The sequence below is a fragment of the Nannobrachium achirus genome, assembly GCF_963921795.1.
Source record: "Nannobrachium achirus genome assembly, chromosome: 23".
Classification (NCBI taxonomy): Eukaryota; Metazoa; Chordata; class Actinopteri; order Myctophiformes; family Myctophidae; genus Nannobrachium; species Nannobrachium achirus.
In genome coordinates, this window is record NC_137830.1 from 6,004,232 (window position 1) to 6,031,764 (window position 27,533).

The window sequence follows — 27,533 nt, forward strand, 5'->3', positions numbered from 1 at the left end:
GGGTTTTATTGGATGTGCTGTTGCATGGTGGGAGATCGTGTCATCTTCTTTGGAGCATGGAACAGACCTGATGACCTGTTTGTCATAGACTTTAGTCCTAGTCTTAAGACGTTATGCAAGCTGGCAGTTATTCAGTACGGTCTGAAGCAGTCTGGACTCCCACACAACATCAGGTGGGAACTGGCAGCCATGACTAAGGACAGCAACAGATAAAAACTAGAACTGCACTCTGTCGATGTGCCAACTTGCGCCTCACGCTCAAGCAGGTAACACATGGCCTACTTGTGCGCAAGCAGAGCGCGCCACAAGGTGTGCGCTGCTGGCCTCATGTCCCTGATGTCTTCACCCGTTAATGAAGACATTACCAAGAGCGTTCTTGTATACCAGACTCTGCTGACATCATCACCATGCAGGAATGCTGGTCCTTCATTGGCTGTAGGAGGACACCTATACATACATTCCCAGAATCCCAGCCGTTTCAGGGCTACGGTCTTCCGAAAACCCGGTCACCTACATACATACCCAGCCGATTACACTACTTTATAGTAACTAGAGATACTATTATAGCACGCTGTAGAATATCTACAGCGTGCTAACTGTCATGTGAAGCTCAACCAATACTCCAGCTAACACCACTCCCAGATTTTCCGCACCTCAATTGCATTGGCTAAGTCTGCGACGTAACACACACGGCGGAACTCTATAAATAATGAGGATAACATAGTGTTCTCGCTTTCAGCGAGCCCACAACTAGAAAGGTGCAACTGGAATGCAATCCAGTCAGGCATAAAAACCAAAACACCGGTGGGACACGAAGATCAAAAGATCAAAATTAATGCCGTTCCATTTTTATTTCCAAACAGCTAAATGTGACTCTGGGGAGAAGAGCATCACGAATCATCCTTTTCAAACAAATATTTAATACCACTAAGGTCAAAGGTCAAGGATGGGGTCTTTGACTGTCTGCCAGTGGCATGGGTGGACCCCCCCTCTGGGTAATGCCCCCCCCCCCACACACACTCACACAGAAAAGGTTAAGCACTCTCCAAAGGCACAGAATACACGCACGCACGCACGCACGCACGCACGCACACACGCACACACGCATGCACACAAGCACACACAAACACACTCATAGACATAGAATATGATTAGAGGCAGCTACAGTATAGTGTGTGTGTGTGTATGTGTGTGTGTGTGTGTGTGTGTGTGTGTGTGTGTGTGTGTGTGTGTGTGTGTGTGTGTGTGTGTGTGTGTGTGTGTGTGTGTGTGTGGGGGGGGGTAAACCAACATGCTCTGCAGTCATCCAGGCCTGACCCCAGCACAGCACACTGTTTATTTATGACATTCACAGTCATTTCTAAATCCTTCTGTTACTGCCTCCACTCTAAAGCTTTTGAGTCGAGGCATACAAATTTGTTTTTACTTGCGGTTCCAAAGATAAATATTGTGAAAGAATAGCAGATCCAGAAGCTTGCGACGCCTCGCGTTGCTAGGCGTTGGAAGCTTGTAGATCGGCACTTGTGTATTTTCACAATTTCCTTCACAATGCTCTTATATTGTTGGACAATCAGACCAATGTTTGTCCAGTTTTTATTGTATAGTTTGTTGAATGCTTTTGATGCAGAAATGGTCTTATTCATTTTCTTTCATCCCTTTTGATGTATTAAAAAGGTCTTGAAAGGTCCTTAAATTGTCACTTCAGGGACCCCCCCCCCAAAAAAAAAAAAAAAAAAAATCATGTGGGGATTCCGACCCACAGTTTGAGAACCACTGTTCTATTTGATGCAGTGTTCATTTTGACAGCTAATTTTCATTTAGTCCGAGTCATAGTCTTTTGAATAAAATGTTATTTAGTTTCAGTCATATTTTTGTCATCTGAAAAGTTTTCGTTTAAGTCTAGTTTCAGTCGACTAAATATAATAAGATTTTAATTTGATTTTAGATTTTAATGGAAGATTTTACGCTTTGTTGCATGCTGAAAATAGCCGATCTGCAAGCTCACAATACGTCGCGGCACGTAACGCTGTGAGCTTGTGGATCTGCTATTTTCAGAGCGCAACATCCGAGCACAACCAAACATGTATTTTAGTTTTATTGTTTTATCTCCACCAGTCCCTCCTTATGCATTTTAGTCTAGTTTATTGTTTTCTGTTGATGAAATTGTTGATATATGCAGTGTTCCGTCAGTGAAAAAAGGTATTCGACGAACAATTTTAATCAAAGATTTAGTCGACAAAATCAACAATCATTACCAGTAAGACGCCCTATGAGTAAGAATTGACCTCGCGGTCACACTGAAACAACAGAGACTGACACAATATGTCCATATACAGTATGGGCATTGCCAGATATGTGATGATGACATCAGGGATCTCCATATATGGGCATAAAAGGGACATATTGGCCATATGGAGCGTGACAGTAGGCGTGACTGACTGACGCACATGAGCTGCAGTGTTTCATAGTAAATGCGACCTACAGTCGCAATTAGTACTTCTTGCGCAAGTAGAGTGCGCAAGTACTGCGATCAGCTGGGTATGTACTGTATGGAATTGTATGTTGTATGTACAGTATGTATGTAGGTGTCTCCTCTTGTTTAAAGCCCAATCAGGGACCAGCATCTCTGGCAACGTCATCATTAACAGCCAATGAGGGACCAGCATTCCGGGTGATGCCAGTTGTGATGTCATTGGTCATAATACATCAGTTTTTCTTTGGAAGCGGTGATGCCAGTGGTGAGCGCACCTTATGGCTGGCTCTTCTTGCGCACAAAGTCGGCCATATGGTGCAAGTTGGCACCTCGACAGAGTGCATGTCTAGTTTGAAATTGAATTGACACTAGGCGCCACCGAGGGCGAGTCACAGAGTATTTCATAGCGTTCCAACGTTGTGGCCTTATTAAAAAATAAAATACAAAAAACGTAGCCTCCGCTTTCAATGCTGCGGGCTGTCTGTAGCAAAATGTGACAAATAGTTTATCAAAGCATCAGACATTAATTGTTACGGCAACTCTGTGAAATGATTAGAAACTCTGGGAAAGCAACGAGGCCCCGCGGGGAGGATTCAGTTTGGAATGAGAGAGCCAAGTCCTCTCCAACTGGCATAGGATCACACACGCATGCACGCACGCACGTGTGTGCACACACACACACACACACACACACACACACACACACACACACACACACACACATGTTTATATTACTATTGGTGTGAGGACGTCGACATTTTAGGACAGCTTTGAAAGGACAGTAGCTGAAAATTGCCTGAAAATAGCTGATCTACAAGCTCACAATGAATCGTGCTGTGACACGTTGTGCGCTTGTGCTTGTATATAACATCCAGGAGATGTAGTTCCAGACTCTATATAACATCCAAGAGGTGTAGTTCCAGACTCTATATAACATCCAGGAGGTGTAGTTCCAGACTCTATATAACATCCAGGAGGTGTAGTTCCAGACTCTATATAACATCCAGGAGGTGTAGTTCCAGACTCTATATAACATCCAGGAGGTGTAGTTCCAGACTCTATATAACACCCAGGAGGTGTAGTTCCAGACTCTATATAACATCCAGGAGGTGTAGTTCCAGACTCTATATAACATTCAGGAGGTGTAGTTCCAGACTCTATATAACATTCAGGAGGTGTAGTTCCAGACTCTATATAACATCCAGGAGGTGTAGTTCCAGACTCTATATAACATCCAGGAGGTGTAGTTCCAGACTCTATATAGAATTCAGAAGACTCTATAGCCTTTAGCATTCAGGAGGTAGTATTTGATACAAGCCTTCACAAGTATAGTAATAGTAAAACAAGTGCATAGACACATGCACGCACGCACGCATATAGTGTGATCCTCTGCTATAAGCGTGGCATTTCTCGAGATGGGTTCAACGCCTGTCACATCCTACACGCTTGCGAGTGTGTACTTATAGATGCAAATGAAGGATGCGTGTCTTTTCATTCTGAGTCATCATCATCACACATTTTGTGTGCGTGCGTGCGTGCGTGCGTGTGTGTGTCTGGTGCGCGGGCAGCGCTCCAAACATCCTAACTAAACAGACAGTATGATGCAAATTGTCGGGTTTCCACAATGACGCCCCCTGGGCAGCGTGGCATTCATTTCACGGCGATCAATACGGTCTTTAACGAGCATAAGCAGCAGCAAGCAGCAGAGCAGCAGCAAGCAGCAGAGCAGCAGCAAGCAGCAGAGCAGCAGCAAGCAGCAGAGCAGCAGCAAGCAGCAGAGCAGCAGCAAGCTGTGCCCAAACAAATGCTATAGCTACTGCTAACGCTAACATGCCGAGCGGGGCGGGTGGATCTGTCTGTCCTCGCTCAAAGCCGTGCATCTACAAGACAGAAGACGGAAAGGTAATAGTGGAGGATGAGCTCCTAAACTTCATCGCTATCAAAATGAGAACTTTGATGCATGATGAGGTGGTTCTGCTAGCCTCAAGCAACTTTCCGTCTGAATGGATCGAGGAATCCAAGAGGCTCCTGTTTGAGCTTTGCACGACCTCGATGCGAAATATTAAACACAAAGGCCCGCAGAAAGACACTAACAATATCAAAGACTGCCTGAAGGTGCTAAACGAGTGTGGGGAAGATACCCCCAGATTCGTGTCACACTTTCTGGACCAGCTTCCCCCTGTTGGATTCGGCAGTATCGATGCATCAGCGCTGCTCAGCAGGGTGACACAGCTGAGCTGGGAAATCTCAAAGGTGAGAGTTGCCCTGGACGCCCAGACAGGCGTAAATGAGAACATGGGGATGACTGCAGCGGCAATGGATCGCCGGTTGACGGACATCGAAAAGCTCTGTGGATCCTCTGGTCGGGCCCATGGGGCTGATGGGGGAGCAGCAGCAGCGACGGTCCAGTCCCATGGATCCTCTGGTCGGGCCCACGGGTCTGATGAAGAGGCAGAGGCAGCAGCAGCGACGGTCCAGTCCCGGGGATCCTCTGGTCGGGCCCACGGGTCTGATGAAGAGGCAGCGGCAGCGGCGGTCCAGTCCCGTGGATCCTCTGGTCGGGCCAACGGGTCTGATGAAGAGGCAGCGGCAGCAACGGTCCAGTCCCGTGGATCCTCTGGTCGGGCCCACGGGTCTGATGAAGGAGCAGCAGCAGCGGCGGTCCAGTCTCGTGGATCCCCTGGCCGGGCCCACGGGTCAGCGATGGCATCACCACGGGCGCAGCTCTTGTCCCCACAGTGGAGCGATGTGGTGAAGAAAGGTCAGAGAAAGTCAGGGTCCCGGAAAGCAGCTGGGCCACTGAAACCTAACAAGCAAGCCCACTTGAAACGTGATCAGAGGAACGTGGGTATAATTGGAACTGGTACTGAAAGTAGCATTGGGGTAGTTAGAACCAAACTGGTGAAGGTGTATGCCACTAGATTCTCTCCCTCTCTCGAAGCGGACGTGTTACGTGCTTATCTGTCTGTGAAATTGGATAACAAAACTGTGACTTGTCGTAAGATCGAGTCGGACCGCAGCAGGTACAGTTCTTTCCATATTACCTCTGAATGTGACAATGTTGCTGACATGTATAAGCCAGAGCTCTGGCCTGCTGGAACACTCGTTCGCCGTTACTATGAGGCTCGTGGTCCCAAAGTATCTGGTGAGGGGGGGGATGAGATGAACTGCCATGGTACAACTGCAGCTCCACGTGGGAGCCAGTCTGCAATGTAGCTGCTGTGTTATGATCTTATTTCAAAATGAACATCTCTCTTGTATCCTATAATGCGCGAGGGCTACGAGTAGGCCACAGTGAAACAGATAAATCACGCCGAGTTATTGTTGACAAACTGTTTGAAAGATGTGATATTCTGTGTGTTCAGGAGACGCACCTGTCCAAACAAGACCTGGAACATTTAAACACCGTTCATGCTGACTTTCATGGGGCGGGTGAGTCCACAACTGACCTAAGCACAAAAGTGGTCAGGGGGAGGATCCCAGGCGGTGTAGCCATAATGTGGAACAAAAAATATGATCAACTAGTTAAAGTGATTAGAGTGGGAGCTGACTGGGCTATTGGGATTGAGCTGAGTTGTAATAACAAGAAGCTAATTATATTGAATGTTTATATGCCATATGAATGCACTCAGAATGAGGATGAGTACCTTTGTAGGCTGGCTTTTATTTTGTCCTTTATTCAGGACAACTCATCCTCATGTATATATATAGTTGGTGATATGAACGCCGATGTAACTAGTGCCAACTCTATGTTTGGTAAACATCTGATCCAGTTCTGTATAGATAGTGGACTGATCCTATCGAGTAAAATTCTCCTGCCAGAGGATAGCTTCTCATATGTCAGCGAGGCTTGGCACACCACGTCCTGGCTTGACCACTGCCTTTGTACAGTAGATGCTCATGACATCATTAAAAGTATTAAGATAGACTATGAGCTAGCTACCAGCGACCACATGCCCTTTTACATGGTACTAAACACAGGCAATCTTCCAGTGTTGATGCCTGTGGAAAATGGTACTGGTATTAGAAAAATTGACTGGACTAAACTGTCTAAAATGGAGCTTGAAAAATATGCCGCTCTTACTGATACATTGCTGGGTAATATTAACATCCCAAAAGATGCCCTGTTATGTCGGGATATGAACTGTGTGAATGAGCATCACAGAAAGGAGCTTTCCTCCATGTATGACGCAATAGTGGACGCTCTCTGTAGGTCAAGTAGATCGCTATACAAACAGAGGAATAAAGTGAGTAATGATAAACCTGGGTGGAATGAGCACGTAGAAGAGCTTCATGTTGAGGCCCGTGCTACGTTCAAAAAGTGGGTCGAGTCTGACAAGCCGAGGCAGGGTCCTGTGGTTGAAAATAAGAAATGTGCTAATGCCAATTTTAAACGTGCACTTCGTTTCATCAAAAGAAATGAAAAAACAATGAGAGCTGATTCAATGGCAAAGAAGCTACAGAATAACAGTGTCAATGACTTCTGGAAAGAGGTTAAGCATATTGGTAATTGTAAAACATCTCTCCCTTCAAACATAGATGGTGTCTGTGGCCCAACTGAAATTGCTCAGCTCTGGAAAAAGAAATATGAAGAGCTATTCAACTGTGTTAAGAGTAAGCTTTTTTTAGTGGATAATGTAGATTTTAATGAGGATGCAATTGTCAGCCCTGTAGAAGTCCATGAGACTATACTGAAACTGGGTAACAATAAGACCTGTGGTCCAGACAACATTACTGCTGAACACATCAAATTAGCCAGTGGGAGACTGTGCCCTCTTGTGGCCATGTGTTATACAGGGCTCTTTGTACACGGGTTCCTTCCAGACTCGCTGCTTGTTGGCATCCTGGTACCTGTCATAAAAGATAAAGTGGGTAAGCTCTGTAGTTCTGATAATTACAGGCCGATAGCCCTGGCCAGTGTTCTGTCCAAACTGTTGGAGTCACTCATCTTGAGTAGAATTGAGAGGTTTGTTTTATCTGCTGACAACCAATTTGGCTTCAAGCGTAAACTTGGCACTGACCTTTGCATATTTGCACTAAAGGAAATTTTAGAAAGCTATAACAGGCATAACTCCTCCATGTTTATGTGTTTTATAGATGCATCCAGAGCATTTGATCGTGTTAATCACGAGAAATTATTTTTTAAATTGGCCAAAAATGGGGTCCCTCGTTTTTTAGTTAGAATCTTGGTGTACTGGTATGCTCATCAAACATTGAGGGTGAAATGGGGGAATGTTACATCCACTCCCTTTCATGTGTCCAACTCTGTCCGTCAGGGTGGAATACTGTCACCAATTTTATTTAATCTGTATATGAATGACTTATCTCTGTTTTTAAATGCCTCTGGGACGGGTTGTAGGGTGGGTGATGTGACCATCAATCACCTTATGTATGCGGATGATTTGGTCATATTCAGCCCATCTACTGCTGGGCTCCAACAGCTACTAAGAATATGCTCGCAATATGGTGAGGATTTTGATATCATCTATAATGCAAAAAAGAGTAAGGTTATGGTTGTCAGAACCAGAGAAGACAGGCATTCAACCTTCCCAACGTTTTTACTGTCTGGCGCTGTTCTCAGTGTGTGTAATGAGATCACATACCTCGGCCACATTATTTCAGATGACCTCTCCAATGATATGGACATCTATAGGCAGCGACGAAAATTGTATGCTCAGGCAAATACACTATGTCGCAAATTCAGTATGTGTTCTGTACCTGTGAAGATTGCACTTTTTAAAGCGTATTGCACACCCCTTTATACTGCCCACCTGTGGTGTCGGTATAAGAAGGAGAGCATGAGAAGACTCACGGTGGCTTATAATGACAGTATGAGACTTCTGCTAGGAGCTCCGAGAAGCTCTAGTGCGAGCTCTATGTTTGTAAGCGTCGGGGTCCCAACTTGCTCTGCTGTTTTAAGAAACTTGATGTATAAATTTATGTGCAGAGTTTCTGAATCAGAAAATGTAATTATTGTTGCCGTGACTAACCCTGTATGCAGCTCGGTCAGATTCTCGTCCAGACTGTGGAAACACTGGCGGACATGTCTACATGCTAGACCATGAATGTCTATATAGACCTGTATGTTTTATTCTTTATTTTTTTTTTAGCTTTCTTGTTGTTGTATTTTATACTATGTGATATGGATCTCCCTGGGTCTGAAATAAAGAATCAATCAATCAATCATAAACCTAGCGATGACTTCCAGAGCGTGGCACACGTTCTGGCAGCCGACGTTTAGGAATAAAACACGGGGATGGAAATGAAGTGGCACGAGAAGAACGCCTGCCAACCATCACCACTCTGCTCACACACACTGACTACCAAATGTTGGCTGTTAAGCGTTTTACACATATACTGTACTTGCACATTTTATACTTGGTTTGACCCAAGCTCTATACTAGGATCCCTCCTGTTTTCTCTCTACACTTAACACTTGGACTGACATAATATTTAATCAAAATACTGTAGATGAACCGCCAAGGCTTTTTGTAGTGTTTTTACCTGATTTTCAAGGGCTCTGTGTAAACACCATGTATGTCCATTATGTACACAGGAGGTCCTCGCGCTGTGAGCTTGTATATCTGCTATTTTCCAATATATTTGAAATATTTGAAATAATGCGCTCCCAGTCTAAATGGGTTAAACCCCCTCCTCCCCCGATGAAGAACAGTCATGGGGGGGCCCTCAGTGAATCCTTGCACCCAGGGCCCAGAACTTGGCGCAACACCCCTGGTTGTTGGGGTGGTAGTGTGGACTCACCGTGACGCTGAACTGGGACACGGAGATGTTGTTGGGATGCACGCTGAGGCGCACGCACTGCTTGATGTCGGAGGCGAAGCGGCGAGGCTCCGTGGAGCGCTCACACTTCTCCTTCCTGGTGCACCTGTAGGAGGACACAACACAGAGAGAGGTTAGAGATACCTGCACTTCACTTCTGTTTATTGTTCAGCACTTTAGGACAATTGAATACAAGTACATGTCTGTGTCATCAGTAGGGATGGAGCTTGTTAATATTTATTGATGATGAGCACCTTATCGATCCTGCTTATTGAGCCAGGCTTTTATCCAGCCCACTGTTGAGTGTTTTCTAATATTTTGATCAATTTGTGGAAAGATGTGAGATGGCAAATTCTGGTTTCTTTTTTTATTGGCCAGTTGTTGTGACAGTGAGTTTGTGGCTGACCACCATCTACTGTATAAAGATGACAAAAGTAACAAATATCATCAAAACAATCATTCATTAGTGTGCAATAATAGGTGTTAAATAGCTTTATATTATATGAATAGTACTGTAATAACTTCTTGATCGCCTCTTGTCTTGATTGTTTAAACATGACATCATGGGCCCCTATGCTCGATAACAAGCTTGATAAGCCCAAAGCTTATTGATACCGGGTACTCAACAAATGAGTAATCGGGTTATCGGGCTACCCTTGTTTCGAGCGTCATCCCTAGTCATCAGTGCATCTGGAACAAGGCATGATTTCAAAGTAAAGGAAATAAACGTCCAAGGCACAGGCTGTGAAGTCCATTTGGCATTATCAAGTGTCCAAGGCTTATGGAGCCTCGAATAGCCCTGGCTCAGTTTTCATGAATACATGAGTTAGATTGTCAGTATTTACAACACACTTCAAGAAATACGTATTAGCAGGTGTCTTTTTTTCTTTTTGTTCTTACACATGACATACGTACAGCATGGCCTCCCACACATCTCACACATACACTCACAACTCTCTCTCTCTCTCTCGCATGCGAGAGTCAAGACAGCAAAGAGCTATATGGAGAATAAGTGTCACTGTGGAATGGGTGGCACTAGGGGTATGACGATACATTTTAACAACGATACGATACGCATCACGATACATGGTTAACGATACGATACATGGATGATATTGGTTCATTCATGGCGATACGATATGATTCGATTCAATGATTTAAAATTGATATAGTAACTATTTAGCAAAGAAATTAAATCTGTGTGAATTGATTTTTTAAATCAGTTACTATATCGTTACACCCCTGGGCGGCACAGATCTAGCTGGAATATGGAAAAATTACAGTAGGAAATATTAATAAATGTAGGTATACTTTATCAAATTGTACATAAGTACAGTACTTAAAGGGATATTCCACTTTCAAAAAAACTTTTTGTCATTGTATGGTCTAATCAGGCTTGTATGAACACCCTGAACAGTTTTTAATTTTCTTCATTCAGTAATTAGATATTTGATGTAAATGTTATCTGGCCCTCCAGGCCCAGGGCCTCTCCCCACACACACTCATTGTAACTTCAAACTCCATTTTAACCATGATAGAGTCATTAAAAAAAAAAACATAAAAAAAAAAACATACAAGCCTGATTAGACCATACAATGACAAAAAGTGTTTTGAAAGTGGAATATCCCTTTAAGTAAATGTAGCCTACTAGTTACTTTACACTACTGTTTACACCGCGGCAATGGCGGCGGCGGGGCCCTCTACAGGGGAGGAGAGCTCAGGAAATGGCTCTATACAAGTAGCTGGAGTACAAGCGCACACACATGCACACACACGCGCACGCCCATACACACACACACCTCCTCTCAGCACCCAGTAACCTGAGCGCCGTTCCCTTGTTCCCACCTGTTCCGGTGGGAGACAGAGAATGTCCGCTCCCTCCCTGTCTCACAGAGGGGAGCCAGGGGCGTCACAAGGGGGTGGAAGTGGGTCTGGAGTTACTAGGGCCCAAGGTGGAGGGGCCTTAATTATTCTACAAGCTGCAAGCTTGTAGATCTGCTATTTTTGAAAAGTTGTGCAAATGAGTGAATAAAATGTATGTAAGTGAACATTTGTAACTCAAATTCTGCTTCTGGGGGGGTCCCTGGAACTAAATATTTTGAGATGGGAAACATAGGTATTTCAAAAAACCTTAGAAGGATTTGAAACATTCCAAGACTTGCGCACGTTTTCACAATTTAAAAAAAATAGCAGATCTGAGCTTTTATATCTGCTATTTTTCAATAGTTAAAGCACAAAATAATGTGTTCACAGTCTAAATGGGTTAAAGGAGTAGTTCACCCCAAAATGACTTTTTTTTCTATTGATTACTCACACCATGGAGACTTGAGTTCAATAATATTTTTTCGTTTTTTGTCGCATTCCTAAGACAATAATTTGATTACAATAAAATTTACCCCCATTGCTTCCGGATGGGGACCCGAATGCATCCTTGTACCCAGGGCCCAGAATTTGGTGCGACACCCCTGAGGGAAGGTATAAAGAGAAGCCCCCCCCCCCCCCCTCCCTCACTGTCTGACAGAGGGGAGAGAGTGCATTTATCATATTTCTGCGACTGAGCAGACACCTGGTCTCTGGGGGCGGAGGGGGAGGGTTGGGGCATGCAGGCAGGTAGGCAGCGGTCGCATGCACGCATGTAAAACAATGGCTGCTCTATATGTACTGTATGGAAGCTGAACCTGGCTGGTCCGCGGGGAAACGCTAAGGAAGGAGCGCAGGCCTCCTCTTTTGTAACGACGGCTTTAAAGGACAACTCTGCATTGAATAACATCTAGTCTCATTTTCCTACTTATATTGATCCCAAAAGACTGTCCATGGGGTCTATTAAAGGCAGACATGCCCCTGTTGTCCAGTTTCCCCAGCAGAACCCATAGCAGCCCTCATAGAGAGTGGAGCCCATAAGCCTTTCACTTTTACACTATTTCTTTACACTACTTTTTTCTCTCTTTTTTGCAGTCAAAGGCGATTTTTTTCCTTTCTTATATAAGAAGGAAAATTAGCCTAGATGTAAGAACCATGGCACGATAAAGATACAGTAAAAATATCACTTAAAAATCATTCTCAACTCATGTGGATGGTAGCATCCACAGTACAACGATAATGCCAATATAATTGATGTGAACCGTGAACGCTGACAAGTTGACACCTCGTGTCGAGTGCAGTCTAGTTGTAACTTTTAAAAGTTTGAGAAGCACTGCACTAGAGTGGCATTACCCCGGGGCAGCCTACTCTGGTCAGCTGGAAGATATTTAGGGTTTAGGCAGCTAAATGTCTTTGCCATTGAGTCTACTATGACTCTCTACTATGAGAGCTACATTGGGAGGGTGGGATAGTTCACCCAGGACCCTCGGAGGGCCGAGCCGTACATTCCAACCAGAATACTCCATACTCTACTAGACCCCAGGAGCACAACTCTGCTATTGTTGACCCAGAGAACATTCTGTGAGAAAGAAACACGACTTGAGCTGTTATACCACCTGATCCTCCTCAGACCCATTACTATTCCTACCCCGTTTACACTCTGCTCCCACCGTGCACGCACGCACGCTCACACACACACACACACACGCTCAGAGGCACACACACACGCACAGAGGCACACACATGCACACAGACGCACACTCACACACACACATGCACGGAGGCACCCACGCCCAGACAAAATGCACTTTCTCAACTAATCCCCTCATAAACTTCTTCAAGTTTAATCCTCTATTGATTTAGAGACCGAAGGAGAGAGAGAGAGAAAAAAAAAACTTCCAGCGCAATTAACAAGAAGCAGCAAATCCACAGAACGTCTTCACAATGCTCTGAAGAAAGGAAGGAAGAAAAAAAACACACACCGAAATTATTAACATTCACAGACACGCACGCACGCACGCACACACGCACACACACACACAGCAGGGGAAGAAGTTAGTGCTCCTATGTTTTACTTTAAGCAAAAGTATCAATACTACAATGTAGAAATACAAACAAGTCCAGTAATCAACATATACTTGAGTAAAAGTACAAATGTAATTGGCATTAAAATTACATAGATAATGTATACAGGGCTGAAATGGTTAAAGGATTAGTTCACCTCCAAAATGATTTTCTTTTTTTTCTTTAATGATTACTCATGCCATGGAGTTCAATAATGTTTTTTGGGGATTTGTCGCATTCCTAAGACAAAACAGGTATTTCAATAAATGTACCCGGATTCCGGATTTGGGTCCCCATCCGGAATCAATGGGGGTAAATTTACTATAATCAAAGTCTTTGTCTTAGGAATACAACAAATACAAACAAATTATGATTGAACTCAAGCCTCCATGGCGTGAGTAATCATTAAGAAAAAATAATAATAATTTTGGGGGTGAACTACTCCTATACAGTATGTTCTACAACAATACTCAAAATCAATAAAGTAACAAGCAAAGATCTTCATTTCCCCTCTGGGAAGAATAACGTATGTACTGTACCAACCTACCTAACTACAGTTTTCATATAAATGTAGTGGAGTAAAAAGTACAATATGTGTCTCTGAGATGTATTGGATATTAGAAATACAAATGCCTCAAAACTATACTTAATTACAATACTAGTTACATAACGCGACTCCACACGCACGCACGCACGCACGCACGCGCACACACACACACATACACACACACACTACATTTTGGTGTTGTCAGCATATTTGCCAAATGCAATAGAGTCTTATCTATGACCGGAGAATGACCGGAGTGTGCGTACATTCCAAGTATTATATATATATATATATATATATATATGTATATATATATATATATATATATACATATATATATATACAGTATATATATATCTTTTTTTTTTTCAACAATATATTTCATCCTCTATAAGTGGCTCTACAGTGCCTCTGCTGGTAGAAATCTCCAGTCTGGAGGAAAGAAAATGACTGTGTGTGTGTGTGTGTGTGTGTGTGTGTGTGTGTGTGTGTGTGTGTGTGTGTGTGTGTGTGTGTGTGGGTGTGTGTGTGTGTGTGTGTGTGCGTGCGTGTGTGCGTGCGTGCGTGTGTGCGTACGTGCGTGCGTGAGTGTGTGCATCAGAGATAACAAAAGCACTGCCTATAATCTAAACGGCACACGCGGCATGACTGAGTGAGTTCGATCATCGACATGCGTTTGCATAGTGAGCGAGAGTTCGACCAATTACAAGCCAGGCAGACACCAGATGAGAGCGTGAGCGGCCCAATAGGATCACCTGACATCATGTGACCTGGGCTCTGTTAACACGTTGTCATTAACGAACCACTCCGCTCGTTAGGAGAACGAGGAAAGGGCTAATTTGTTTTCCTCGTTATGTAAATGAGCCGGTGAGCCTGATGGAGGAATTATGTTGCTTTTGATGAATAACTGCGCAGAACATCAATTCTCGCGTGGAAGGAACACCTTCCCCCTCCATCAGGCGCCCCGGCTGGCCAGGGGGAGGCAGTACAGAGACCAGGATTACTGCATGTTATTGGTGAGGGTATCTACCCTATAGTAGACACGGGGAGAACATGCAAACTCCACGCAGAAAGGTCCTTTCGCCAACCCCACCTAGGGTGTGGGCGCTGATGATGCGGAGGGAGGAACACGCCCCCAGCGCCCACAGCGTCCCCCGGCGGGAATCGAACCCAGGACCTTCTAGCTGAGAGGCGACATCGCTACCGCCTGTGCCACCGTGCCCCCCCTCTGTCACATATTCTGAATGGCTGCTATGCAAGGCGTAAAAGGGCGACCTGCTTCAGTTAATGTCCCAATAGGGACTGAATAGGGACAACATGTGCTGTTGTTGACCCTATTCAGGCCGTGACCTCCAAAGTAATCATATTTTAACTGGGGACCCCCCACCCTGATGAGCACTAAGAGTTGAGGCATTACATTTTGTATAACACGGTTCTATTGTGAAAATAGCAGATCTACATGCTTGTATCGGCTATCTTCATAATTTCTGCCTCTCATATTTGACAGTTTGACCAATATTTAATTTGTCATTTTAGAGGTATTAAAAATTCCTTAAATTGTCACTTTAGAAGACACCCGCTATACAATTAAACTATATGTTGGTTTGTTTACTGTTGAGTGAGAAAACAATCACCTGGGGACCCCCCCGACCCACAGGTTGAGAACCACTGTTTTACACATCCACACACGTTTTCACCGGCTTCTAAGAATGAGCAGCATTGATCTACAGCAGTGGGGCACGCACGCACACGCACACACACACACACACGCACACACACACACACGCACACACACACACACACACACAGACAGTGACCTCTCACCACGAGAGAGCATAATGTCCTTGAACTGTCTGTGTTCATCTGTGGGGGAACGACAGTCAACAGCGTTTAAGTTTCACGTCTTTGTTGAAGAGGCACAATGTCACACGGTCCCTGGGCTGTAATAGGATGACACATATCTGACCAGGGGCGTCACAAGGCGGGGGGGAGTGGGACTGAGTTACTTGGAGGAGCCTTAATTATATTTTTTATACTTTAGCCATTGAAAAATAGCAGATACAAGCTCACAGCTTGTAGATCAGTCGTGAAAATCTCTGCAAATATTTGAATATGTATTTTTTTAAGTGAAAATTTGCAACTCAAATATTGCTTCTGGGGGGTCCCTGGAACTAAATATTTTGAGATTGAGGTCCATGGCCAAACACATAAAAAATAGGTTTTTCAAAAAACTTGCACTTAATGTTCAAGAAAGGCAAAAAAGCAGTCTAAATGGGTTAAACCCCCTCCCCATATGAAGAACATTCATGGGGGCCCGCAGTGAATCCTTGTAAGGGCCCAGAATGTGGTGCGACACCGCCTGCATCTGACATCTCTGATGCCGTCAAACATGCTCTGAGCACCCTATGGGCCGCACCACCCCGTTCATAAACACTGGACAGGGGCTGTCCCGTTACGAGCATACAGGTGACCTTATAGACTCAAAACATACGTTCGGATCAGTTTGTAAACAGCGCTGTAACGCTGAGCTGTGCGACTGACACACTGGGGAGAGAGAGAGAGAGAGAGAGAGAGAGAGAGAGAGAGAGAGAGCTGAAAGGATTAGATTGGCTCTGAATGGAGAGGTAATCTGCTCTCTTGTTTCTCTCCGCCTTTGATCCGGCGAGACAATTAGAGTGAGATTGGGAGAGAGGCGAGGGGTGGAGGTGGCGGGGGGGGATTCCATTCCTTTGCCAACTCGGCCGTCCGTTCGTTCGTCGGAACAACCACTCCGTGACTAGATTGTGGAGATGTCGTGTGGATTCATGCATTTCAGGCCGAGGACCCCTTAGTTGAGAGAGAGATGAAGCAGGGACCCCCACAACCTTTTCATAGATTCCATATGGTTTCATTGTTTGACAGCACAAATCAGTGTAGTTTGGATGTCAATGTGTGTTTTCAGATATTTAACCACTTGAACTGTCAATACTTAAAAAACTTGACCTTTCACTATACTTAGTCTGCTCTTTTTTTCCCTCTACACCAAAATTCTTTGCTAAAAATAGCCGATCTACAAGCTCACAACGCCTCGCGCTGCGAGGCGTTGTGAGCTTGTAGATCTGCTATTTTTGTCTAAAGTTCTCAGAATATGGACGCTCGCGTTCAAGTGGTTAATATAAAAAAGGAAAACAACGTTTCTATGATTTGGAGGACCCCCTATAGTAACTGTGAGGACCCCCCAGGGGTCTCGGGCCCCCTGTTGAAGACCCTTGGTGTAGATGTCTTGTGGATTCCGCATTTCAAGATATATTATTTGATTATTTTCTAATCCGTTTATTTGATTGACTTCATGGCTACATGCAGAGAACTACAGTATGAGCTCATTATACGGTGATAAGTCGATCGGGTGGATAATGCGTTTATGTGCATGAAAGGAAAAAGAATCAACTTGATCAGATTTATTAATGTACGACTTTATTATAATCCCTGCGAGGGGAATTCCGTTTAAGCTGAGAGTCTGATCAGTAAGCGTCAGTATAATCCGTTTGTTGTTTCCGTGTGTTTGTACGCTAAAGAAAATACAGTGACCCATAAATCAAAAAATATATATAATCGTAATCATGGGGCCAGGGATGGAATTACCGGCAAACTTTACAAAGCACTTGAAAGAGAGCACACATTCTGATAAAAAGAGAACACATCACAATACCATTCCTAAAGCAAAATAATCACCAAGATTACAGTTTCAATGTACAGGTTATTAATACTGCATTTACTAGTAAGACGCCTCAGGGCGACATGCCATCTGGCCAGTGATGTATATCGGACCTGTCACCAGTTACCCATATATGGAGACCCCTGGTACCCACATGGAGATCCATGTACTGTATATGGTACATCCCTTTTATGCCCTACATGGAGATCCCTGTCTGAACCAGCCACACAGATATGGGCTGTCTTCCTCCATATATGGGCATTCCCATATGAAGTCCTGTTAGATACGGGCTTAACATTGATGACATCAGGGATCTCCATATATAAAAGAGATTCTGTTGGAGTGGTTCCCATGATTTGGGGTGCTATTGCATCTGCAATACTTTTTTTACACAATATTCGAATATTTTGGGATGAGCCAATGATTTATTTTTTACCATTTACAGTAACACTACTAGCCACCATAAGTCACATCTGCTTGTGTGCATGCGTGCGTGCGTGTGTATGTGTGCGACTGTGCGTGCGAGTGTGTGTGTCACCCCCCAGTGTGCGTCTCCCCAGTGTGACGGTGGTCCAGGCTGATAGAGCCGTGGACCCCTGGCTCTGTATCTTTGTGAGGAGTTAATAGCTTTCATTCCCCCAGCCTGCTTGACCTTCTCCCAGCCAGGAGAACATTAGATATGCATTACACCTAAAGTCTCCATGCACCATGCACCGTGCACAGTGCACACCATGCACCATCCACCATCCACCATGCTATCTGACTGTGAAAACTTCCCACTGGACTTCAAGCAACTCTGACTTCAGAAGGTCCAATGTGTTTAGGATACATGAAAGTTTCAAAAATATATGCAAGTTTCAAGAACATTTACTTTTACACAATATTCTATTTTTTTCTTTTTAGATGGATATATACTGTAGACCGTTGAAATAACGTCTAATCAAAGTCTAAGCTTAGATGTCTAAAAAACATTCACTGTTAGACCAATTTTAGACAGGTGACTAATAGCCGACTATAATGGGTTAATTTACCAACAATGTTTTAAAACATACACATTTGAAAGTTCCTGCCCAACAGCAAAGATAAACCACAGTATAAAAAGTAAACTGTGCGATGCCAATGTCAGGAAGATTTACAGTAGTAAATATGTATTCATAGATACAGTAGAAGACTTACAGTAGACCCAGTAGTAAATAAGTATTCATAGCTAGGCTACAGTAAGTGCACACTGTACAGAATCCTCCACGAAATGCTAATACCACCTCACAGCCAGGAGCAGTGACAGATCACACACACGCACACACACACACGCGCGCGCACACACACACACACACACACACACACACACACACACACACACACACACACACACACACACACACACACACACACACACACACACACACACACACACACACACACACACACACACGCACCTCCAGCATATACGGTAAGCCTCCGTAACATTAATAGTGACGCTCCAAGGAGTCCAAATCAGCATGAAGGGGCCAGGTGGAAGGGAAGTGTCATTACCGGGCCCAGTGGCCATGACCCCATTACCCCCCCCCCCCCCCCACCCGCCCACCCCACCCCCCCCCACACACACACACACACACACACACACACCTATACTGGTAGATGTGGTTTAGCAGGACCCTTTTGCTCAAACCTGCGGTTTACAACATTAGCAGGACACCACTTTCCACTTGCTTTACTAATATGTGGAGCATGTCAAAAAATCTATTTTGAGCCATAGAACACATATTTCACTTCAAAAGTTGAATAAACTCAACACAACTCAAGTTTTAACAATCTGACAAAATCCTACATTAGGAGGACATTAGATAATTAGGTTCTAAGCTCCGCCCATGTGAATTAACAGGACTAACTACATTAACAGGACAGCTGCAATTAAACACATGAAAATATGTCACTGCAGGGTATTTAAGGGTCAAATGTGATTAAATGTGACATAGCTAAACACAAACAAGGCATTCTATTGATGTTTTTAAATCTCTTCCTAAGACACATTTGTTTTTTCGCTGGCTTTTAATGTTCCTTAATTTTCCTGCGCAAATCGCTACACAGTATGTCTACACTCATGTCATCAACATGGATCTGTCCCATATAGCGCCCCCATCAGGCCGATTTTTTCAAACACATTTTTTGACACTGCTCCTACAAATTTTGCCCTAAAATCACGAAAATCGGTACACCCCACATTCTCTGAGCCAACCAAAACTATACATTGTCCACACAACTAGGAACCAATGCCAGTTACATCCGTCTTTGTGTATACATGTGACCTGACGGTCGCTTATCTCCCGATTAGGGAGTCTTACTGGTAGGCCTGTTTGTCATTTATGCACCATGTACAGCACTTCGGTCAATGTCTCTTGCCTACAGTGGTGTTACTGTTTCAACACCTGACTTGCCCTCAGGATCAACCATACAAGTGGAATATAAGCCAGTAAACATGCAGGACTGGAATGACATCGATACAAAGCTCACTAACTAAGTGTTGTTGGTGCCACTGAGATGGTAAACTACAATTCAATGCAATATGACTACTGTGTGTGACTTAGCAGGCCTGAGAACAGGCTGAGAGATGTGATTTCAACATCTTTAATGTTGAGCTACTGTTAATAAAGTTCTGCAGTGAACAAACTAGCATTTTCATCCATCTTGGTCGAAGGGGGACATTGAAAATGTCATGACTGAGGGGTCAATAGACTTAAGCTTTGTGAAGTTAACTTTACAGCTCGTCTGTTATTCTTGACTTCTTTAGAGATTTTCATAAGAGATTTACTGGAAGGGTTATAAGACCAAAAACTATAGCTGAAAAACACACCAATCATGAACAAGGTTCAACATTTATTTTTTGTAGGACACAGGAATGTAGCCCTGCCCCGCTGTAATCAGACAAAATTCGGGGAAGACCGCCAAAGCACCTCAGAACGTAGGGATGGGACAATATACGATATTATCGTTTATCGTGATAAAAAACACTCACAATAATCATATTGTGGAGATTTAATTTATCGTGATATCATCCTCTGTCATACACTGGGATCAATTCACCTTTTATTTGCCGAGCTGCATATCCAGTACTATTTAAACCCTCTATAATTGGTAAAAGGTACATAATATATACATAATATTGATACAGTAGTTTTTCACTCTCTACCAAATCTCTTTGCCAAAAAATAGACGATCTACAAGCTCACAATGCTTCGTGCTGCGAGCTTGTAGATCTGCATGATTACTGCATGATTGATCTGTCGCAAAGCCCTCTCCCTAACTGTGAGGATTGGACGACAGCGTAGCAAAACACTTCCACCCAAAGTTGGCTCCCATAACCCGCTAAAAAGCCCATACCTTGGCCCCCCATCGACCGGGAGAGACGGGGCCAGCACCCAGGGGGTACCCAGGGGCCCAGCCACCGCCAGGGCTCCCCACGGACCCCCTGGGAAAAAAATATGGGAAAATAGTCAAAAGTAGCCGATCATAAATGTGACCCGATTAGGGAGTCTTACTGGTATATAGGCAAATTAATATCAAAAACATTTATATTACATTATTACGGCCATGGTGAAACGTTGCTGCTGGGGGACCTGCTACAGTGATTATAGCTACCCAGAACATTTGAAGGGAGCATTTTTCAAATAATTTTCCGAAACCAAAATCTGCCTTAGACTGCAGCCTGTCGATTGTAGGTATAAATTATCGATACATTTGTTGTTTTTGGGTCAGTTTTAAGTGCACTGCAATTAAGCAATGACATTGTTTTTTCCAGCGGGTAAATGCACAGGAAGAAAAATTAAGTGAATCTTTAAAATATAGCAGATCCACAAGTCTAGGTATGCAGGTCGCCGGTTCGATTCCCGATCCGGACGACCTTTGCCACATGTCATTCCCCATCTCTCTCCCCATTTCCTGTCTGTCTACTATCCTAACAAATAAAGGCATAAAAAGCCCAAAAAACTAATCTTAAAAAAAAAGAAAGTCAGGTCTGAGATTTATCACCCAGCCCTACTTTAATGTTGAGTTACATGTTGTATGACATCATTTTTGTAGCTGCAAGGAATAATTATGGCAATTATAATTTGATAATTGATTTGCAGTATCTCATAAGCTACAGTGTGTTACTGCATCCCCATTATTCAGTTGCCTGCAAATGTATAAATAGGCTACTTTTTCCAGAATTATGTTTAATACCAGCGTTAGTCCAGAAACCCCCACATTTACATAAATCAAAACATCTATTTTCAATAAAGTAGTAAATGAGGATCTCCCTCAATTGATCTTTTCGAGAAATTAAATAAAGGTTGAATGAATGCAAATCTTTTGTATTGCTAAATGCTCATGATGTCCCCGAACATGCCATGACAAGGCAAATGTTTTCTTTGGATATTAATGTTATCACCACCGGCACCACCAAGATGGTTACTTTGTCAACTATCATTATTCTGATATTGCTACCATGCTGTTATGTAAAAATGTTCATATTCTGTTCACACAGTGGTTCTCAAAGTGAATTCCAGGATGGAATCCACTTTGAGAACCACTGTTCAGGCCCAGGGACTCTGACACTGTTGTTTTTGACAACAAATTTTGATTTAGTTTTGAATAAAATGTCATTTAATTTTAGTCATAATTTAGTGACCTGAAGAGTTTTAGTTTTAGTCTAATTTTAGTCGACTAAATATCATACATTTTTAGGCGACTAAATCTACAGTTCATTTAGTCAACTAAAATGTATTTTGGCAGGCCTTGATGGCATCGTAATGAGTGATTTTACACTTGGTTGTGTGCTGAAAATAGCAGATCTACAAGCTCACAACGCGTTGCGCGACACGTTGTGAGCTTGTAGATCTGCTATTTTCAGCACGCAACACTTGAGAACAACCAAACATAAAATGACTCTCTACTCCACTAGTCCCTCCCTAACGTTTTAGTCTAGTTTTGATTTTGTTGACGAAATTGTCAATATAATTAGTCTTAGTTTTAGTCATCACAGCTTAGTTTTTATTTAGTTTTTGTCAGTGAAAGAAATGCAATCGACAAATACTTTTCGTCATAGTTTTAGTCAACAACATCTACACTGCTCTGACAGTACAAATGGAACCAAATGAACACTAAGTCTCATGATGCAAGGTTAAATTAACATTATCTGTCTGTCTGTCTGTCTGTCTGTCTGTCTGTCTGTCTGTCTGTCTGTCTGTCTGTCTGTCTGTCTATCTGCCTGCCTGCCTGCCTGTTTGTCTGCCGATTGTTAACCAATTTGAGTTAAGCTCTCCTCCACTCTTTTCAAAGATTTCACCTTGTGCAGGGAAACCCTTTCACTCATTCTTTCCACTGTAGCCCACTTGCTGATTACTAGCTTGCAATGCAATCAGCCACTGATCAAATTCACCTGTGCTGCCTGCCCATCCCCCATCCCCCATCTCCCTCACTGCACTCACTCAAAACTGTGTGAGTGAGAAGCTGCCCCTCCCCCCACAGTCAGTTGGTTTGTTTGTATGCAGTCTGTACAAGGCAAGGCTTTAAATACTGTGAATATGTGTGAAAGTAAATCCTACGTGTTACTTTATGCTTAGGGTAGTCTTACTAGTGACTATATACAAATGGAACCAAATGGAACTCATAATCTGTGTAATCTATGCACATGGCTTATTTTTTTGTTCTAGTTAGTTAAAGCAGTGGTTCTCAACCTCTGGGTCAGGGAATTATTTTGGGGAGGGGGTTCCCAGATGATTATCTAAATGACTGTGCACCATTGCTTTCTCTCTGAACAGTAAACATACAGCATAAGGTTTAAGTGTAAGGGTATCTTCAGATTTCTAAAGTACCCTTCCGTAATCAATGGGGGCAATTTACCCCTTTTTGTGCAGATATATGACCGATTTGTTGCATGTCTGAGTCATCATGACATCACTGAGATGCCATAGACTCCTACCTACCCACTGTCTGACGTGACCTACCACTGCCGGATGCACCCACGCACACGCGCACACACGCACCTCATCCCGGATTGTATAACAGATTTCTTAAGCCCGGTTCACAATGCAACATGCTAGCCCAGATGATCCTTTTGCCGTCCTATAACCTAAAAGCCTAACATGGGTTGTGACAGCACTGAGAGTAGAGACGTGCTACAGCCAATCAGAGAACAGGACAGGTGGCTTGTTTGATTTAATTCACACATTATTTTCTTTTATATAATTAAAAGACTGTTTGTCTGTCTGGATCAATCCAGTGATATAACTTTAATAATTCTCGTGGGCGAATCCAGGTGTGACAGAACACTCTCAATGGAGCTATTGTAGTCCAGCCTGAGGATGCAGTAGCCTAGACTCCGAACCTCTTCAGGCGATAAAAGCAATATAGTTGCAAATTCTTTATCCTCACGTGCGTTGTGTCCCACTTGAGCTCCTCTTTATTGTGTACTTCAAGGAACTTGTGTACTTCAAGGAACTTTAAATCCCTGCTCCCTCAAGCAAGGAGATGAGGATTAGATTTGAGTCTGGAGGAATCAAGCAGGTTAGACTGATTGTAGTCCGAGCATTTCAGGCAAAAAAGTGCGCGATTCCATCAAAATACTGCACAAACTGGCCAGACTATAGTAACATTGTGTCACATATGAGGAAATGGCATATTCGGGACAACCTTGGTAGTATAAGGCTATGCTTTATTCAAGCCAAACGAGACACTCTATTTGGTGCTTTATGATCCCACAGGGAATGCTACAATTTGTCAATCAGTGTCATCACCGATAAACAAACTTTTACTGCACTGTTTTTACAGTACAGTAAAAGTACAGACAGTACAGTACAGTACAGACAGTACAGTTCAGTGATAAAAGGTCAAGGTCACAAGCTTATTTAGAATAATTTGACCTTAGAATTGTAGTAAGCTACTTTGGTGTCATATACTGTATCTGAAGGCTAGTGAAATCACTGATCTACAAGATGTACACACAATTCGTAACACAAGAATTTTGCCTATACTGTGTAATACTGTGTAGAGGAATAATTCTAGAATCTGCCTCCCCAGGCTCAGGGCCTCTCCCCACACACACCCATTGTAACTTCAAACTCCATTATATTTTTTTCTGGTGACTCATACTACCCTCCTAATACATGAGCAGGCCATGTTTTTTTTCGATACAATTTTTCATTTATTTGTAATAATTTTAATTTTTCAAATTTTCCCAAAGAATTATTAAAAATAAATGAAAAGGGTTATTGAGAAAACACGGCCTGCTCACGTATTAGGAGGGTAGTATGAGTCACCAGAAAAAAATAGTGTGTGTTTTTAATGAAGTTTGAAGTTACAATGGGTGTGTATGTGGAGAGGCCCTGAGCCTGGGGGGAAAGATAACATTTACATCAAATATATAAATATTAAAAACTGTTCAGGGTGTTCATAAAAGCCTGATTAGATGATAAAGTGACCAAAATGATCTGTAGGCTTGAACTTAATTAGCATTTTTACCCAAGGGTAAAAATGGTGCCTGGGTGCCTGCCTACTCCTGTATGTCGGAGTTAACTTAAACTCATATGTACTGTACATGATGTCATGGTCATGATGTGATGTCATGTGATACTGTATATAGGAGCTACGCTGATCAGCATACATGACTGTGCAGAGCTGCTACCAGTGGTGCTTTGGGGTTTTCTTTTCAGGGCGGACGGTCATTTATTGACGTCACATGCACGAGCGCCTTTAGATGTGTGCGTGCTAACTAAAAGTTTGCTTTGAACAAATCTCATCTATCACAGTAATGGAGCCAGGTAGCCTGAGACACGCACAATGCACAATTGCACATACAGTCACCGCTGGAAACCTACAGTAGGTGTTAAAGTAGCCTATCCATATGAATAGGGGGGTATGTGCAAGCCCACCACTCACTGCCTGCCTGGTAAACCTGTTATGCGAATAGCCATTTGATTACCATGGTCATCACTTGTATAGCTACACATTTTTAAAGTGACAGTTTAAGTACTTTCTAATACCTCTAGAGTGACAGTTTAAATTAAACATTGGCCAAATTGACAAATATTATGCAGAAATTGTGAAAATAGCCAATCTACATCCTCGTGAGCATGTAGATCTGTTTTATTATTAATTTAGGGGGTTGTGTCCTGAAAAGGTTGAGAACCACTGCATTAATCCATTTAGGCCTGGGGCCGATTCTAAAAATGCCTTTTAAATCCGGCCAAGATTTTCATTAAGAAAACAAATGCAATTCATTAATAAAAAATAGAAACATGTAAGAACCACAAAATGTACAGTCAATTGGATGAGTGGTTTGTAAAATATGCATAGACTCCTTGGAGTGAGCTAAAATGTTGGCAAACTTGGAAAATGGACATTAATATAAACGTGATTTTTTGGGACGTTTTGATTCATTATTACACAAAATAACAATACAACAATTGCAATATCTGGTTAAGGGGTTAGGGTTAGGGTTAGGGTATGTTATGCAAATCATGTTGCAGGCCCATGGTGTGGCAAACCACCAACATGGTAGACCCCTGAACAGTGTTTATGCCAAGTTTAGTGTGGATTGGAGCAACGGTGTGCCTGTGGCAGCCAGGGGCCCCTGGGAGCCACATTGGGCCCCTTGTGTTGCTATTATAATGGCCGACCCCTGAACGGTGTTTGTTCAATCAAGTTTAGTGTGGATCGGAGCAATGGTATGCCTGTGGCAGCCAGGGGCCCCTGGGGGCCACATTGGGCCCCTTGTGTTGCTATTATAATGGCCGACCCCTGAACGGTGTTTGTGCAATCAAGTTTAGTGCGGATCGGAGCAACGGTGTGCCTGTGTCAGCCAGGGGCACCCGGGGGCCACATTGGGCCCCTTGTGTTGCTATTATAATGGTAGACCCCTGAACGGTGTTTGTGCCAAGTTTAGTGTGGATCGGAGCAACGGTATGCCTGTGGCAGCCAGGGGCCCCTGGGGGCCACGTGGGGCCTGTGGTGTTGCTATTATAATGGCAGACCCCCAGAACGGTGTTTGTACAATCAAGTTTAGTGTGGATCAGAGCAACGGTGTGCCTGTGGCAGCCAGGGGCCCCTGGGGGCCACATGGGCCCCTTGGTGTTGCTATTATAATGGCAGACCCCTGAACGGTGTGTGTGCCAAGTTTAGTGTGGATCGGAGCAACAGTGTGCTTATGGCAGCCAGGGGCCCCTGGGGGCCACATGGGGCCTGTGGTGTTGCTATTATAATGGCAGACCCCTGAAGAGTGTTTATGACTAACGTTATTCACCCAAAATGCTATGTCATTGAAATGTTCATAAAAACATGTATGTGCATTAACAGGACTCTGACACCCAGCCAATCAGGTGCTTCAAAACATACACTGTGTGTGAATATTCATGAGCTTGTGTATGAACATGCAGTAGCATTACACAACCTATGGGGGCGCTGTTCAGACACAAAAAAGTCGGGTGTATGTGTATTAACAGGACATCAAAAAAAAAAGGTGGATTTGGGCTCTCTAGACCAATAGAAACACTTCTGCTATTTCAGAATTGTCCATGAATTAGCAGGACACCAGTCCTGTCCTGCTAATCCAAAATGTCCTGTTAGTGTGGTGTGTATTCAGGCCAATTGTCCCGTTAAACCACATTTACCAACACACACACACACACACACACACACACACACACACACACACACACACACACACACACACACACACACACACACACACACACACGCACGGGCGACTCAAACAAACATGTTCTACAGAGAAAAGCCCCAAGACACACAAGCCAACTGTGTCGCATTCTGTCAACAAACACATCTTCTGAGCATCGTAGAATATTCTATCGGCTATAATACATGTTCAAATGTTAGTGAAAGTCTCAGAAAGGAAGGCAGGGAACCAGCAAAGATGAAAAACAATGCAGGCAGTAAATTAGTTCATGTTATTGTCTGCTCTATATGTCCCGGTATCCTACAGCTCAGCACTATACGTTCCAAAACAAGAAACTTCATAATTTCATCATTAATCATTTCTTCTTTTGTTCTTTGAGGTTTGTCCTTACAGATGGAAATGTGGCCATTTTCTAGTGTGTTTCCTTATGTTTTAGACTACTCAT

At 43.4% G+C, this 27,533-nt stretch overlaps 1 protein-coding gene across 1 annotated transcript in view; it reads right to left on the reverse strand.

The window, feature by feature from the left end:
* plxna4 (plexin A4) overlaps positions 1–27,533 on the reverse strand; it is a gene marked incomplete at both ends in the record, with an annotated part of 474,146 nt that overhangs the window by 155,661 nt on the left and 290,952 nt on the right. Inside the window, 2 exons of the mRNA XM_080753923.1 lie at positions 4,811–5,279; positions 9,236–9,359. Of these exons, the coding sequence (XP_080610049.1) occupies positions 4,811–5,279; positions 9,236–9,359 (593 nt within the window). The remainder of the gene's footprint in view (positions 1–4,810; positions 5,280–9,235; positions 9,360–27,533) is intronic.